This window comes from Lycorma delicatula, chromosome 3 (genome assembly GCF_047948215.1).
Source record: "Lycorma delicatula isolate Av1 chromosome 3, ASM4794821v1, whole genome shotgun sequence".
In the NCBI taxonomy this organism is placed as follows: domain Eukaryota; kingdom Metazoa; phylum Arthropoda; class Insecta; order Hemiptera; family Fulgoridae; genus Lycorma; species Lycorma delicatula.
This window is the reverse complement of record NC_134457.1, coordinates 147,499,053-147,517,057: the sequence shown is the minus strand read 5'-3', so window position 1 is coordinate 147,517,057 and position 18,005 is coordinate 147,499,053. Positions and strand designations below refer to the sequence as shown.

At 33.5% G+C, this 18,005-nt stretch overlaps 1 protein-coding gene across 2 annotated transcripts in view; it reads right to left on the bottom strand.

Annotated features, from left to right (window-relative positions):
- LOC142322089 (WD repeat-containing protein 89) overlaps nt 1–18,005 on the bottom strand; it is a 65,384-nt gene that overhangs the window by 585 nt on the left and 46,794 nt on the right. For both annotated transcript variants that reach the window (XM_075360762.1, XM_075360763.1), the window contains exons 8-10: nt 14,727–14,818; nt 7,162–7,261; nt 2,295–2,390 (exon numbers count right to left, since the gene is read on the bottom strand). In XM_075360762.1, coding sequence (XP_075216877.1) covers nt 2,295–2,390; nt 7,162–7,261; nt 14,727–14,818 — 288 coding nt within the window. The remainder of the gene's footprint in view (nt 1–2,294; nt 2,391–7,161; nt 7,262–14,726; nt 14,819–18,005) is intronic.

Below are 18,005 nucleotides of genomic sequence, written 5' to 3'. Positions count from 1 at the left end.
AAAGAAAAAAAAAATTTAACTGTAGACAATTGTGGATTGAAAAGTTTATAAAACTGCATTTCAGAAATTTTTACAAATTAAGTTGCAAGCATTTTTAAATGTACAGGTGTTTGTATTTTCTAATTAAAACTACCCAAAAATGGTTAAATCAACTCTAACTAGTATGCTAAAGACCTTTACATAATCTGCTACCATAAAAAATTCATTCCCATAAAAAAATTATAAACAAAGTTACTGCCCTTCCCTAGATGAACAATTTTTTTTTACTCAAATCTCAGAAACCAAAAGTTAAGCCCATAAAATATGCAATAATTTTATCTATAGTTTTTTTTTCAAAGAAAGAATAGCCCTTTTCAGAAGCTCACTGGGCTGTTCTAGTGGTAACTCCATTGCAAATCAGCTGATTTTGAAGTTGCGAGTTCTAAGGTTCAAATCCTAGTAAAGGTAGTTACTTTTATATGGATTTGAATGCTAGATTGTAGATACCGGTGTTCTTTGGTGGTTGGGTTTCAATTAACCACACTTCTCAGAACTGGTCAACCTGAGACTGTACAAGACTACACTTCATTCACATAAATCATCCTCATTCATTCTCTTAAGTAATATCTTAAGGTGACTACAGAGGCTAAACAGAAAAAGAGAGCTCATTTTAGAAGATATTTCTTATTTTGAGCCCTTTTTATAGAAGATATTTCTTATTTTTAACAACTAAAAAAAAAATAGGGCCAAATTTGCCATAAATGAGAATAATGAAAGGAAGAAGAACCTTCGCAGCTAATTAATGTTCATACTAATAACTTATCAGTTTCTACCAGCTACTTTTTCTTAATATACAATTTAATTTTTCTTAAAATACAATACTTTTTATGTTTCCATGAGATATTTACTTGTGGATTTTTTTGAATAGTTATGATTCTATTTGACAATCCTATATTGCTGTGTTAGCTTTGTTTGTTATACCTTATACAATTGTTCTCATGCAGTAGTATTTATTGTTAATTATATTCATGATAAAATTCACTAACCTATAAGACTTCTGTCTTAGCCAAAAGGTGTTAATGTAACAACATATGATGCATTAAAAAAAAATTGTCTAAATTTCTAAACAAACAAAAATTGTTCATATGGTTATGAATGGATAGTATTTTAATATGTTAGAATGTTCAAGACAGTGAATTGTATCTAAAATTCCTGCACATATCCTTAATTTTGGATAATTTTCAATAAGTTGCCGAAAAATCTTCTTTTTTTTTTATATAAGGGCTTTTTTATTAGATACTATTTTAAGAATACTGGTCTGACAGATTTCAGCTTGGTGCATCAATGAGCACTTTCTATAATGGTCTGTTAAAAGAATTTAAAAGAGAACTGCTATATAAGTGGATACTTGCATATGCTCAAATAATTTTTTACTGAAATATTGACAATTTTGAAGAAAGTTTCTTTTTGGTGATCTAAGACTACTAGGCATTTTACATATTATTTAAAAATTAATAGACAGATGTAAATAAAACACAGCAGAAAATGAAATAACATCAATGATAAATAACATACAATTTATCTTATTATGAAGTACAGAAAATTTTGAGTGAAGGAGTTTTAAACAAAAATAGCATTAGTACTTCTACTTCATACTGCAACAGGTATAAATAAGATTGAAAGAATGAAATAAAATCAGACCAGGTTAAGAATGTTATATACAACACCTGCTTTTACACCACAAAGGGTAAATGAATAAAGCAAATAGTTTATGAAGGAAGAGAATGCTGGCTGGATTATTTATTTTAAAAAAATCTATTGAAAGTCAAAGATTTTAATAAAAAGAGCAGTAGCAAAGGGAAATTATAAACAGATGGAAGAAAACTGAATGTACAAATGAATACAGTGAGTACCAGTAAAAATAAATAAACATAATGAAAGTTATATATAATATGAAAGCTTGGCCTATGGCAAAACATAAATTAGCATCCCTATAAACTTTTAAGGGCAATTCTTTCTTAACTTACAGTTGGATAGCATGAAGATCTTGGAGGTCTTCAAAATTACTTTATAAAAAAATAAACTTCAATCAGACTATTACAAAATAAAATTCTCTTAGATCTACAAATACTTCAGAAACATTATCACTAGATGCACATACTTACCAGAATGAAAAATTGAAACTCTCTTGTTCCATAAAAAATTATGAGACTAGTTCATTCAGTCTGTACAATACTTGGATAAAAACACAAAGTAATACATATAAGTAATGCATATACATTCAATAACCATCTCTGATTTACTGCTTCGCTTACCTTTAATTTGCTGCTTGACATATCATGATTTAAATCTTTTCCTGCTTTCCAGACATTTACAACACCTTTTTCACCTCCAGTGATTAAAACATTATTCTGACAGAAAAACCAAAATTAATTGAAAAATAAACAAATAATATTTTTCTTATACACACACAGTATACGAAAATTCAGTCTCCATCAATTAAACAATAATAAGTCACCACCAAATTATTCCAATAGTTAATTGGCTAATTAGGATAGGATAATTTGATTGTGGTGTGTGTGTGTGTATTTTGCAAATTATTACTCAAGTTCATATATGATGGATAAACCCAACTAATAAGCTAAGAAACCACTATCAACATACTGAATCTAAAGTAACTTTTATAAAGGGATTTAAATCCACATCATGCTTAGAAGTTTTTCAAATGGTACAAATTTCTGCACCAATTTCCACACTGGGTTATAACTTTCCTGATTCTGCCCCTGTCAGATTTTTATTTAAAATATGCCATAATCTTTTTAAATATTAATGAATTAATTATACAACATTTAGAGTACAACTGCAAAACGTTCAATAAAAAAATGTTGGTTCAATTTGATCATCCTGATCAAATGTTATTTTTATCTTAAAAAATAAGTAGCATTGAAAATATAAATGAGAACGCAATCAAGATTCTTAATAAAAAAATGTTGGGTCCCAAGTGACCCCATAATCAAATAATGTTTTTGTCATCACAATTATAATTATTTTTAATTTAATTATACATAGTAAAAAAAAATATATAAATTTTTAGTAAAAAAATTTGGGTTCTACTTGATCCTCTTGCTTGACAGCTACCTTATATAATATTTTTAATAAGTCACATCTTGGAAAAAGATCAAGTATCAGAAATATTAAAAAAATTTAATTCTTTGGTCCAGATCTTATGGGAACTTTTTTTTTTTATAAAAAAAAGCTATGTCATCTAATGACATCTATGTTAATAACAAACAGATGATAATGCTGGATTTTCAATCTTGAAAATTAAAGTTAAAAGAAAAAATTAATATTTTAAGTATTGGTCCCATTCAGTCACTTTTTTGGGGGGGGCTAATAAGTTTATTTAATGGAGTAATTATTAATTTAAATAAGTTGGCCAAGTCTGATACAGTATTACTCAGCACGGCTAAAAAAAATATAATTAAAAAAACATACAGGTACCACGATTCCCCCTTGTCTGATGGCTGACTGGGCAGTAGTGGAGTGTTTTATAGTGTACTTGGCAAAGGAAAGGATTGCTGAAGGGATCTAGAGCCCTGCTTGGATTTCTCTTGTATTCTGTTTTTGTTGACGTTTTGTTTTAAAAATTGTTTTTGTCCTTTGTTTTGTTTCAATGTTACTGTGTTGTTATTGTTCTGTGTAACATTTTTGTTTCGTGTTGTGTGTTGAACTCACTTTTGCTTTCTAGGGTAGGTAGTTCAGTTCCTTTATTTTGTTAAGTTCTTTTATCTTACTTAAGACAACATGTGTTTTGTTTTTGGTTCATTGAATAGTAGTACACCGATGGGAATGTCACTCGTGGCATTCACATTGGTGGCATCCTGACCAAGGTAGACTGTAATATCTCAAAAGCCAAGGTTTTAAAGATGACCTCTGGTAAAGCCCATAAGGGCTAGGAATTGAAGAGGTGGCGGAGGGTGTCTTCTCCTATGGAAGTCAGATGAGTAAAACATCAGGACAAAGCTGGGATATATATAAAGTTAAATATTTGTGTCAAATTTCAACTTTGCTGGTCAACAAGTTTTTGAGATATGAGAATAAGTGTTAACAAATAAAGTTGAATACGTCACACCTCTGAATCCATTTGACTTAAAACTTCGGAATTTTAAATAACTTAATAAAAATCAATTTTGTATGACCGCTAAACAAAAAGTATAAAATTCAAAATTGCAAAAATTACCCTTTCCTTATTTAAATTTTGCCAATTATAATTTCATCACTACACATAATAATTCATCGAGCCATTTTTGAAGAATTCATGTTGAAAAATTGGAAATATTAATCAAAATACAAGAAAATTATAATTGTTTTATTAAGGGGGGGGGGGGTCAAAAAATGTCCAACATTTGCAAAAAGCCTGATATAAAAATTTTGGCTGATCATTATACAATGCCTTTACAGTTACGCTGAATCAGCAGCAACTGAGCTGTACCCAGTAAAGTAAAAAGAACCAAAACACTATTTTTAAGTTAAGTAGTAAAATATTTTTCTCATGAATGCAATACATATATTGCATTAATTTATTTGGAATAAATAAAAATATCGTATTATAGAATTTACAACTACTTCTAGTAGCCTAGGCAGAATGACTACTCAGGAAAACAAGGTTGCAAATGCACTAACGTTTAAAAGTTAGTGAAGTTGCAACATATAAAGGAATGTTTAATTCTGTCATTATGAATGATAAATACTGATCTTAACAGGAATACACTGCCAGGAGTGCAGGTCATTTCATTTTGCATATTTTTTTTATTTCACTTTGTATCTTGTAAAATAAATTACAACTTAAAACTTAACTGAAGCACTGCAATATATATATTTTGAATACTGTTAAGTTTACTACACTCTCATATTAAACAAGTTTAAATAGAATTCATATAAAAAATTCCTATAAATATAATTATTTATTTTAATAACTCCTATTAAAATACATAACTTCTCATATTTCGGAATATCATAAATTATCATATTTGTTGGTGGATAATATGTGTATGTGTTAGAAAACACTGCCCAACAAAAAATTTTTTTTTGAATGTTTCCTTCACTTCATAAGTCAAATCTTACTAATTCTGGGTTGAGAAAAATTAATATGACAAAGGAAAATCTCTATTAGCTTTAGTTCCTGTGATATATAATAAATAGGTGGGAGTATTTTATTTCAACAGATTAAGAGAAAATAATACATTTTAATTACGTATACCAATGACAAAGAAAGTCCTTTTGACATTTTTTTTTAATGACCGTTATAGTCTAAGAGTTCTTAATTGATGGAAGAATACCTGGCAGCTGGTTGAGTCTGAAGAGAATCATGTGGTGGTTTCATGAGATCTTTGTCTTTTGGTTTTCCTCTTGTGAGTTTCAGGGCATTCCTACACACAGACCAGCAGTAATTCACAAGCACTGCTTCACTCCAATAACCCTGATATCTTTGTTCTATTACAGAAATATCCTGATGGAATCTTTCTCTGTGTTCATCACTAAAAACTCCACAACTAGGAGGGAAAACGTCAAGGTGTAAGTGGAGAAAATGGATTTTAAGGGACATGTAGCATCAGAGTTGATGGTATTTTTGCAGAAGTACTGTCACCAACTCACTAGTTTTTATCTCTTTTGCTGCCTAAAAATCAATGAATGACTGACTCCCTTTAAGGCTTCCTAAGCTTTCTTTTCTTTCCCTTCCAAAATTTGGTCAAACGCAGGATCCTTTACAAGTTGTCAAATCTGTGGCCCAACAAAAATACTTTCCTTAACCTTTGCATCACTTAATGCAGGGAATTTGTCACTTAAATACTTCAAGGCCTGTCGTTCTCAGTTCATACTTTTGACAAAATTTTTCATCAATCCCAGCTTTATATAAAGGGGTAGAAGAAGAACATCTTCTGGGTCCATGAGAGGCTCGGCAACAACATTTTTCTCGCTAGAGTTAAGATTTCTTGCAGGCCAGTCTGCTTGAATATAATGTGATTTCCTATTCCTACTGTCCCACATACATAAAAAAAGCAGCAGTATTTAGTGTACCCCAATTAGAGTACAGTGGTGACTTTTAGATTGCCACAGATTTTCAACTTGTGTTCAGCATATTTTATTGAGTCTACGAGGATTGCCATGTTTGCTTAAGTCTCCTTCATGTGAATTGCATGACCAACAGAACAGAAGGAAGATGGTTGCCGTTGTAATACAGCTTTCAAACTAAGCTTGGAGTCTCCAATCAGTTGGATCATGATTCAAATTCAAATATTTCATCAAGCAGCAAACAAGATTGTTTTTCTTCTCAAAAAAAGGAAGCAGATCCGTACGACAATGTACTGTGAGACCCTGACATCAGTTGGAGAAGATTCCATTGCTGTAGTCTTGATCTTGTGTGCTCTGACTAGACTTACAATTAGGGAGATGGCTGATGAACTGAAATTAAGTTTCTACGCAGTTGAGTCAATTTTAACTGAAGATTTGTTAAATAGGGTAATTACAAGTGATGAATAAAGGGTTGATGGATATGACCCAATAACAAAGGCACATTCATTGCAGTGGAAGGATCTTATGCCACGAACAAAAAAAAAGCATGACAAGAGAGTTGAAAGTGAAGACAATGTTGATGGTTTTATTCAATTCTACAAGTATTGTGCATCACAAATTTCCCTGTGGGAAAAAGACAGCCAACCAGCAACACTATGAAAATGTTTGTGGAAAAATATGGTGAAGAAAAAGCCTGCATTCTGGTGAGACAAGAATTGGGTCCTCTACCCAAGTGTTAAGTTACAAATTCATTGCTTCTGCAACCTCTCTAATTCCCCTGCTGACTTATACCTGTTTCCTAAATTGAAATTTTTACTTAAAGGGAACCAATTTGACTCAACTGAAGACAACCAGGTAAATAAACAGGGTTCTCAATAACCTAAGGTAGACAATTTCTAGGAATGCTTTCAAAAATGGAAACGCCATTGGAGTCCGTGTGTTCAGTCAGAACGGGACTACTTTGAAGGACATCCATCACAATAACCTGTAAGAACTGCCATTTTGAAAATTGAAACTTTCCAATTACACCTCCAATATCGAGCGTAACATGTTCAAGTATCTAACTTAACCACAGGTCATATCTATACTATAAATAAAGTTGTTATTTACCTGCGCATTATATACACTATCCCTTACTATCTGCTTGTTTCCAATGAATGACCTTGCCGAATTTAATGACTTGTTAACCATAACTGATCTTAAACAGTCTCTGAAAAAAAAAAAATTATACAACATATATAAAATAACTTAATCTAAGTTATTTTAATATATAATCAGTGAAATTCTAATTCTGTGAAAATTCAACAAGCAACATTTTACTATCATTAGAATATGGATATAGAGATTATATTAATGCTTTTTTTACAAGTACATTTCACAAAAAAAAATTGTGAGGTTCATATTCACAACTGTCTACATTGTAGTTAAAAATACTTTTCATTCTTAGTGGCAAATTGAATAAGTGCTTAAAATCAGTTCTATTATTTGAAATAGCAGTTGTAACAGAGAAATTTTTGTTTTAAATACCTTGTAAATATATAAATGGATAATTTTTTTTAAAAATTTGGTAACTGCATTTTTTTAGTTGGTCTACCAAAAAAATTTCTTCAGATATTCTAACTGATTACAATTTCTGCAAGCATAAATAATTAGTAAAATTTTGACTTAGATAATAAAAAACAGGATAGAATCATATGAATTGAAAATTTGAAAAAAGGGTCACACAGATTATCCCAATATATTTTCAACAGCTTTGTTAAGTAAAACTTGCTAAAAAATAAATCAAAGTGAAAAAAATTCTTCAAGTATGAAATAAATAATAATTTTGATCTGTATATATTTTTAATTCTATTCATTACCAAACAGGAACTTAAGTCACAATACAAACATCGCTTCTCATGACATCATACCTGTCTAAAGAATCATACAAGAATAACATTCTTCATGTCGGTATAATTCAAAATAACATATAGCTTGTTGACTTTGTTAGTCTATTACTTTTAATAGTATAATCTCTTTGGTCAGTGTGATAACTGTTTTGGGTGAAGAGTGAAGTCTTATAATGCCTTGTAGGATGTAAATGATTTGGGCAGTTTTTGATGTGTGTGGAAAGTTCACTTTAAAGTCACAAGAAAAACATTACAAGCTTAATTAAAAAAGCTTATAAATTGTACTTGGACTGTAAAATCGGTGATCAGAATAAAACATGGGCTCCTCATATATGTAGTAGTAACTATGCGGTCAACAAGAGGATGGCTAAAAGGCACATGAAAGGCTCCATTTGGAGTCCCTATGGTTTAGCATGAACGAAAATATCACTTACCTGATTGTTACTTCTGTTTAACTAATGTGCCTGAACACACTGAACTCAGACCTAGTGAATCTATTCCAGTTCTCAGCTTCTTAAAAACTTGAATTGTGAAAACAGTGATGATAAAGAAGTGAATATTATGGAAGAAGATAATCATGATTCAGACTTTGTATTACAATCCAATGAGACAATCTTATACCACAAGGTGAGCTAAAATACTTGGTAAGAGATTTAAACATATAAAAAAATCTAGTTGAAATTTTAGACTGAAGGTTGCAAGGTTTATGTTTTTCAATGAGTCTGATATGGGCAGTGTAGAGCTTGCTAACAAGTTCCAGTAGTTGTTATTAAGAGAGTATATGTGTGCCTGCATCCTACCAACTAAACCTCACCTCATATCTCACAATCCTTCCCTCCTGGGGCTGAGCCAGCAATTAAGCATAACACAGCCTCGAGGGTGCCTTTGAGCTCAGGGGACTGGAGTCCCCATGCTTCACCGCTGCCACCCATCAACGCAAGCATGGACGGACAGTGGCTCCACAGGGGGCTGTTCGTCAGCCCTTCACTCTCAAGCTATTGAAGTCTGACTCGTAATAGAACATCTCTCAGGTCATCTAGTCCTCACGCCATTCTTATATTTCAAATTCCTTGGTTCTTAAGATGCTCACAATGAGTCATTTCACTACTACCCATGCTTGCATCTGGAAAGGATGTGGTCTACTACTATGTTGGAAGCGTCAGCCAGCCAAGTCCAAAGCTCTCCCTGATCTGCATCCATCTAGGGCATGCAAAGAATGTACATGCTGTGGTATTATTCTCATTACAGTATAAACAAGATGGGGAGTCCCTTCAACAAAACCGATGGAGATAGGAACAGAACTATCCATGTCCAGACAGAAACTGGGTGAGGTAGAAACCCACCACCCCATGCCTCCGTTTCAACCATGGCTCTGTCCTAGGTGTTAGTTCCCTTGTTCATCTTCCATGGCTCGAGTCTTCCCAATTAGTTTGCCATTCTTCAATTAGCAGACCTTTAGTCACTGGATGGCATATAGTCATAAACCCTCACAAGTGGGCGACACGCATCTCGACTGGTGGGATTCCAGCAATCATCTGTGCTGCATCGGTAGAAATAGTCCTGTATGACACTGTGATTTTAACTGCCATTTTTTGGAATAGTACGAAGATTTTCTTGATATTTTGTTTTATTCTAAAGGAATCTGCCCAACCCAGAGTGGCGTACAACAGAACAGATGCAGCTGCCGATAATATCACCTTCCGTTTAAAAGCCCACAGACCTGATTTGGTCCTCATGAGTCTAACTAGAGCCTCTATAACTTTTTCAGTATTTTCAATAACTTCTCTTACTTGTGAGTTAAAGAGATGTCATTTATCCAGAATTACACCATGGTATTTAATACTACCGGAAGTATTGAACCTGTAGACCTCTGCACTGAAACTTATTTGTCAGAGTTTTCTATGTCCAACCATAGCAGTCATAGTAGTCTTTGAAGGGCAAGATTCATCCCTCTTACTTGTAACCATTCGCTAATCTTGTGGACGGCATGTATTGCCGTGTCTACAATGTCATCCTCTCTTTTCTGTGCGACGAACAAGGCTAGATCATCTGCATATGTAATAGCCGTTGAATCTCCAGGCAGTTCCATTTCCAGCAGTTGATCGAACACAAGGTCCCAAAGAATGGGGCCCAAGATTGACCCCTGTGGGACTCAGCCAAACATATTGAACTCCACCTTGCCCTCGTCAGTCATGACTCTTAGTTCCTTGTCCCACTTGTAGTTGTTCAGTGTGGCTACAATGCATTCACTTATGTTCTTTGTCTTAACAGCATCCAGTATCACAGCCCACAGGATGCTGTTAAACACGTTTTTAACATCTAATAATATTAGTGTAATTTTCCTAGTCCGCTAAGTTCCTTCCAATTTACCTTTGGCCCAATTAACTACATGAGTGTTTGCGATCTGATGAAGCAATTTGTCAAAGCCGTACCAAAATAATAAATGCTTTAAATACATCTGTGATAAATTTCCAGTCTTATCAACTGTCAAACGAAAAGAGTGTCCTGACATTAGAAAACTTCCCAAGATGGTAATTTTGAGAAACAAATGGAAGTTGCAGAAAAAGAAGCTTGGGGAGCCTTTAAGGATGTAGTAACAAAGTTTCTGGACAATAAGAAAGATCCAAACTTCAAATCAATCATTGAGAACATGCTGCAGAAGCACAAAAATGTAGGTTGTTTTATGAGCTTGAAGGTTCACTTCCTGAATTTACCAGTGGATTATTTCCTGAAAAATTGGGTGCTGTTAGCAAAGAAAGAGATGAGAGACTTCATCAGGAAATGAAAGATATGGAAAGGAGGTATCAAGGAAAATGATTACTATGATGATGGCAGACTATTACTGAGCGTTACACCAAGATGAACCCTATATAGAATGTAGAAGGAGAAGTGCAAAGCCGAGTACACAGCTATCCAAAGAAACTTTGACATGGAATAAAATTGTATTTTACATATTTCATCATTAAAGGTGGGTGAAGAGGGAGGGTGGTTTCTGAAGGAATGATGTACCTCATAAAAATTAATTACATAAATAAAAATTTAGGCTTATTTTGTGGAAATTTTTATTAGAAATTAAGGTGTCAATAACATCTCCCGCTCTCCTCTTCAGACCACTCAACTGTTTAGCCATAAGAATGCATAGTGTAAGCCAAAAATGTGAATATATTATAATTTTTTTTTTTGTCTTCAGTCATTTGTCTGGTTTCATGCAGCTCTCCAAGATTCCTATCTAGTGCCAGTCGTTTCATTTCAGTATACCCCCTACATCTGACATCCCTAATAATTTATTTTACTTATTCCAAATGTTGCCTACCTGCACAATTTTTCCCTTTTACCTATCCCTCCAATATCAAAGCGACTATTTCAGGATGCCTTAAGATGTGGCCTTTCTTCTGTTAACTATATTTTTCCAAGTGCTTCTTTCTTCATCAATTTGCAGAGGCAACACCTCTTCATTTGTCACTTTATCCAACTATCTGATTTTTAACATTCTCCTAGAGCACCACATTTCAAAAGCTTCTAATCTTTTCTTCTCAGGTATTCCAATCGTCCAAATTTCACTTCCATACAAAGTTACGCTCCAAACATAAATCTTCAAAAATGTTTTCCTGATGTTTAAATTAATTTTTGATATAATCATACTATATTTCAGACTGAAAGCTCATTTCGCCTGTGTTGTTCAGCATTTTATATCCCTCCTGCTTCGTCAGTCTTTAATAATTCTACTTCCCAAATAACAAAATTCTTCTACCTCCATAACTTTTTCTCTTCCTATTTTTATATTCAGTGGTTTAGTTACATTATTTCTACTACATCTCATTATTTTCGTTTTGTTCTTGTTTATTCTCATGCGGTAGTTCTTGCATAGGACTTCATCCATGCCATTCATTGTTTCTTTTAAACCTTTTTTTTACTCTCAGCTAGAATTACTATATCATCAGCAAATCATACCATCTTTATCTTTTCACTGTGCACTGTTACTCGGATCTAAATTATTCTTTAACATCATTAACTGTTAGTTTAACATAAAGATTAAAAAGTAACGGGGATAGTGAACATCCTTGTCAAACTCCCTTTTTTTATTAGCTTCTTTCTTATGCTCTTCGATTATTACTGTTGAAGTTTGGTTCCTGTAAATGTTCCAGCAATTGTTCTTCTACCTCTATACTTGAAACCTAATTTTTTAAAATGCTAAACATTTTATTCCAGTTTAAGTTATCAAATGCCTTTTCTAAGTCTGTAGATGCCATGTATGCTGGTTTGCTTTTCTTACATCTTCCTTCTAATATTAATCTGAGCGTTAAAATAACTGCTTCTCTTGTCCCTATCCTTTTCCTGAAACAAAATTGATCTCCTAAGACTTCTTCCACTCTCCTCTCAATTCTTCTGAACAGAATTCTATTCAAGATTTTTGATGCATGAGTAGTTAAGCTAATAGTTCTGTATTATAGACATTTATCTGCTCCTATGCTCTTTGGTATCATGACAATAACACTCTTTTTTAAATCTGACAGAACTTTTTTGTAAATATTACACACACCAGTTTGTATAATCTAACTATTACTTACTCACCTGCACTGTGCAGTAATTCTACAGGTATCCTGTCTATAACAGGAGCCTTTCTGTCATTCAAATCTTTTAATGCTCTATTAAATTCAGATCTCAGTATTGTATCTTCTCTTTCATCCTCTTCTTCCTCAACCCCAGTTTCTAATTCATTTCCTCCGTATAACACTTCAATATATTCCACCCACTTATCGACCTTTTCTTTCATATTATAAATCAGTGTACGATCTTTATTTAATATATTATTAGATTTTAACTTATGTACACCAAAAGTTTCCGTAACTTTCCTGTATCCTCCACCTATTTTACCAATGATTTTTTCCAGTTCTGAACAGTTTTCTTTAATCCACTCTTCTTTGGCTAATTTGCACTGTTTATAGTATTTCTTAAATGTCGATAGTTCCTTTTACTTTCTTCATTAATAGCATTCTTATACTTTCTACATTCATCCATCAGCTTCAGCTGCATTATATCCTACGATATCCACGGTTTTATACTAGTTCCACCTAAGTTCGCTTCTGCTGATTTAAGAATTCCCTTTTTAACATTCTCCCATTCTTCTTCTATATTTTCTACCTTATCTTTTTTGCTCAGACCTCTTGTGATGTCCTACTAAAAAATCTTCATTACCTCCTCTTCCTCAAGCTTCTCTAAATTCCACCGATTCAACCAACACTTTCTTCAGGTTTTTAAACCCCCAATCTACATCTCATTATCACTAAATTATGGACGCTATCAATGTCTGCTCCTGGATATGCTTTGCAGTCGACAAGTTGATTTCTAAATCTTTGTTTAACCATGATATACTCTATCTTATACATTGCAGTATCACCTGCCTTTTTCACATATTCTTCTATTCCGACTGTTAAACTGAGTGTTGGAAATTACTAAATTATACTTCAAGCAAAACTCAGTAAGTCGGTCCCCTCTTTCATTCCTTTTGTCCAGCCTGTATTCATGCACAATATTTCCTTTCTTGCCTTTTCCGATGCTTGTATTCCAATCTCTAACTATTATTAGGTTTTCATCCCCTCTTATGTGTTTAATTGCTTTGTCAATTTCTTCATAAACACACTCTACCTAATCATCATAATGGGCACTTGTAGACATTAACAATCGTAGTTGTCTTGGGTTTTGATTTTATCCTTATTACAATGATTCTATCGCTAAGCTTATTGAAATACTCTATTCTCTTCTCTACCTTCTTGTTACTTACAAGATACATTACAAGTTACAATACAAAACCTACTCCTGCCTGCCCATTATTTGACGCTAAGGTAATTATTCTAAAATCACCTGACCAAAAGTCGTTTCCTACTTCCCACTGAACCTTGCTAATTCCTATGACATCTTTATTTAACCTATCCATTTCCCTCTTTAAATTTTCTAACCTAACAACCTTTTTTAAACTTCTAACACTTCACACTTCAACTCGCACAATGTTATTTTTTAATTTTCTGGTGATCCCTTCCTTAGTAGTCCCCACCCGGAGAATGGGGGACTAGTTTACTTCTGGAATATTTTACCAAGACAAGCACCTTCATCTTTGTTTCACGAAAATGCATAGAGCTACATTTTTTGTAAAAATGCAGCTGTAGTTTTCCATTGCTTTCAGCCACGCACTATTCAGAAGATTGAATGATCTTGATATGGCACTTTAAATCCTCCTGATTTAAGTCATTAACAACTACTGAAAGAGCTGCTGCCCTCTTTTAGGAATCATTCTTTAGTCTGGCTCTCAACAGATACCACTCTGATATGGTTGCATCTTTGATCCAGCTACTCTGTATCACTGAGCACTCAAGCCCCCTCACCATCAACAAGGTCTCATGATTCATAGAGGGAGCTATATAATATATTATTTTTACAAAAAAAAAAAAAAAACATTTTATATTTATCTATTATTGTATCACATTTTTTTTTAATTTTTCACAAATTTTGAAATTTTTTTTTTTTAATTATATATTAGAATAAGTTGATAATTTTTCAAAAGGAAACAATCTTGGATTGTAACTGCAAGCTACAGACATTTAGAAGTTAATAACTCCAATATTAAGTACCATTTAAAATTTATAATTGTAAACAAAATTAGTTTTATGAAACAAAGTTATATAACTGACAGCTATTATAAATCATTGCGAGCAGGATGATAACATTCATTACTTTTTTATCCTTATTTAGATTATCACATATCTAAAAAATAATAATAATTTTTCTTACCCACAACCCAAATTAGATCCAGCTAGTAACATATTATTTCCTTCATTGTCTGCATGAACATCAACAACATACAAATTATCTGGGTGTTTTATCTGAAAAAGAAAAACAAACTTTTTAGTAGAATCACACTTTGCTGAATTATAATTATACATTCTCCCAAACAATAATTTATAAACTGGAAATGATGAAACAACAGCAAATGCAATGATGGTACAGAGAAATAGGAAAATAACAAATAATTAGAAAAATGAATTAAAGTTACTAACCTTTATTTAACGTTGAAAATATGTTCTACAAGAGTGGAAATTTCAATATTCATTACTTTTTAAAAATTACTTCGCTTAAGTGCTGTCTATTTTTTGCATAAACATTCAATGAGTTGATAATGAAAATTTTGCATAGCACAGCACTAAGTGTTCTCTGGGATGGTGGCAATTTTCCTCTTCAATCTGTGTTTTGAGCTAGGCAAGGTTTCTAGTCTGGGACATAACGCTCTTAGATAGGTCTGGTGACAGAGTGGCCAAGTGATGTTAGCAGTCCTTGAAATTATGCGACCCCAAACAAACATCTCATTGCTGCCATAGACTGTTGGGCAGTGTGTGAGGTGGCTCCATCCTGTTGAAACCAGATTTGCTGAAGATCAATTTTTGACGAGAATGGAGCTTAGGAGCAAAAAATGGCTCTAGCATGTAAACAAAACATTGAGATGTCACAGTGAAAGCAGAGCCCCCTTCATCTTCAAAGAAGGACTTACTTAAGTTCTACTTCTCATGTGCTCACTGCTGATAGACCTTCTTTGCTGAAGAAAGTGCACGTTGACATACATTATCTAGATGTGAGAGCTTTCATACTACAACCTATGTGATGCTCCAGATGACAACAATTCGGCCCTACAGTTTGTTGTAAGAGACCTCAAATATGTATGTGTGGTGAGAAAACTCATGAAGGTGAACCATGCAGGGATTCTCCTGCATACATTAACTACAAAGGACAACAAGCATCCTGGTTAAGAAACTGTCATACTTATAAAGACAAAGTAGCTCTTCAAGGTGAAAAGCTTATCGAGGGCCAGCTACTTTGAAGCAAAAAAATTGTATACAACCATAATCCTACAGAAACAACATATGTTCAGGCAGTGGTCACTATTTCTACCAATGTATTGATGCAGATCAATTCCTCAGTAACCTCATGCTAAGATATTTAACACCAAAACAAAATCAAGGTTGAAGTTCAGGTACTTAATCTGCCACCTCCTAAATAACCGTTGAAGCCAATTTTTCCTCCCAAACTACAGAGATCCCCTAAAACAAAACAAGGGGTGACTGTTTCTCTTCTTTCTGAGGTGGTAGATGGGACATCCCCAGATATGGTATCTCCCTATTCCTGCTTCTGAATCAGTGTCTTTTAAAAGCATCAATCCAAGCCTATCCTCATCTGCTGCTTTCATAGTCTCAGACTTAGAGTCTGGAACCTACACAGGTGATGACATAATTTTAGATGATTTTAAACAAGGCAGTTCATAGGATGAAGAAGAAAAAAGGCTGGCCAAAATTGAGACTCAGAAGTTAACTCTCTAATATAAATGAGTTGATTTTGCAATGAAACTTCGATGGATGTTTGTCAAACACCCTTGAGTTCCATCTCTTGGTATATAAGTAAACCCTATTTGTATGTCTTCAAGAAACTGTAATATTTATTGGAGAGATCAACTGCAAATATAATAGTTAGAGATAGTGTAGCCATATTAACAACACTAGAGCTGCCACTGAAGTGGTTGAAATACGTACAGAACTCCAAATGGTTGCAATCAGAATGAAATTCTGACACAGAGGACACTTGACAAACTCATGATTGGAAAGAGGATGATGATTATTTTCCCAGTTTCTTTCATCTGTACTACTAATGGGTGACTTCAACGCACAAAATCCTATTTGGAGGTTAGATTGAATAGATCTTCAGGAAGAGTTGGAAAAGGTCCTTTTAAATTCTGACAATTATTATATTAAATAATGGTTCAGAAACTTATTTTAATGCCAGAGTTAGATTGATGTCCTGCTTAGATTTAACATTTATAAGTGCACTGAAATACTCTTTCAAGGTTGTAAACTTAGACTATGGATGTGACCATTTTTGCATCGAGCTTCATTGAAAATATATCCCATCTCTAAAAGATGGTTGTTCAATGAGATATATTGGACAAGCTTCAGTACTTATATAACACTCCCAGCAACAACTGGAGATATTGAAAATGATGAAGCAATAACAGATGTTATACTTTACATAACATCTGATATTTCCAGCAAAATATAATACCAAAACATCCGGGAAACTCAGGAAGCCACCCCACCCGTTCTGTGGTGGAATAATGAAATTAGTGAACCAATTAGACGGCAAAAAAAAAAAAAAGGGTGTATGATGTCTTCTTTAGCATTCATAGGGTGGTCCTGCTTGGGGTCTAAATTTTAAAATAATGAAAATTTTGTATAAAGGTATGTGAGGCAATTATGCTTTATGCAGCACCTGTTTGGGCAAACAGAAGAAGGCATAAAAACTACCACAATATTCTGCTGAGGGCTCAGTGTCTCCGGTTAACTTACTGTGGCAGGAGGCTATAGGACTATTTCACACGAGGCAGTTATAGTTATCTGAGTGTTAAATCAATTGACATCCTTGTTTAGAACAACAGTTATGTTATGCTGCGAAGAAGTTGGGTGAACTGACTGCTCAGTTATTCAAGAAATAGAGGAGGAAGGTTTTGATATTTGGTAGGACAGATGGGATGAGATGGCAGGTGGTTGGTACACGCACAGTCCTTACCAGACATTAGGGCGTTAGAAGTCGCCTCATAGATCTTCCTGAACCGGCATGTGATTCAGTTCCTTTCATGGCATGGCACATTTTGAGACATGCTGGCTTGATTTGGCTTCACTGATTCAGGCCAGTGTTCTCAATACTTCATATCGGTTGATGCATATCATGTGCTGTACATCTACTCAAAATAATATGAGTGATATGACTCTAATTAAATAAACACATGTGATTTCAAATTATAGAATAATATTTATTAATTAGAACATAATGAATAATTACAAAAGGTGTACAATGAAAATAATATTGTAAGAACTGTCCACATCACCACTTCAATCTTCAATTCAATAGTCAGCTTAGATTGATATCTCGAACGTTGGGATACAACAATGAAGCTCATCAATGTGCCCAATCTCCTCATCAATGTGATGAGGGCTAATGACCTTAGAAGTTGAAGTCCATACATCTCAA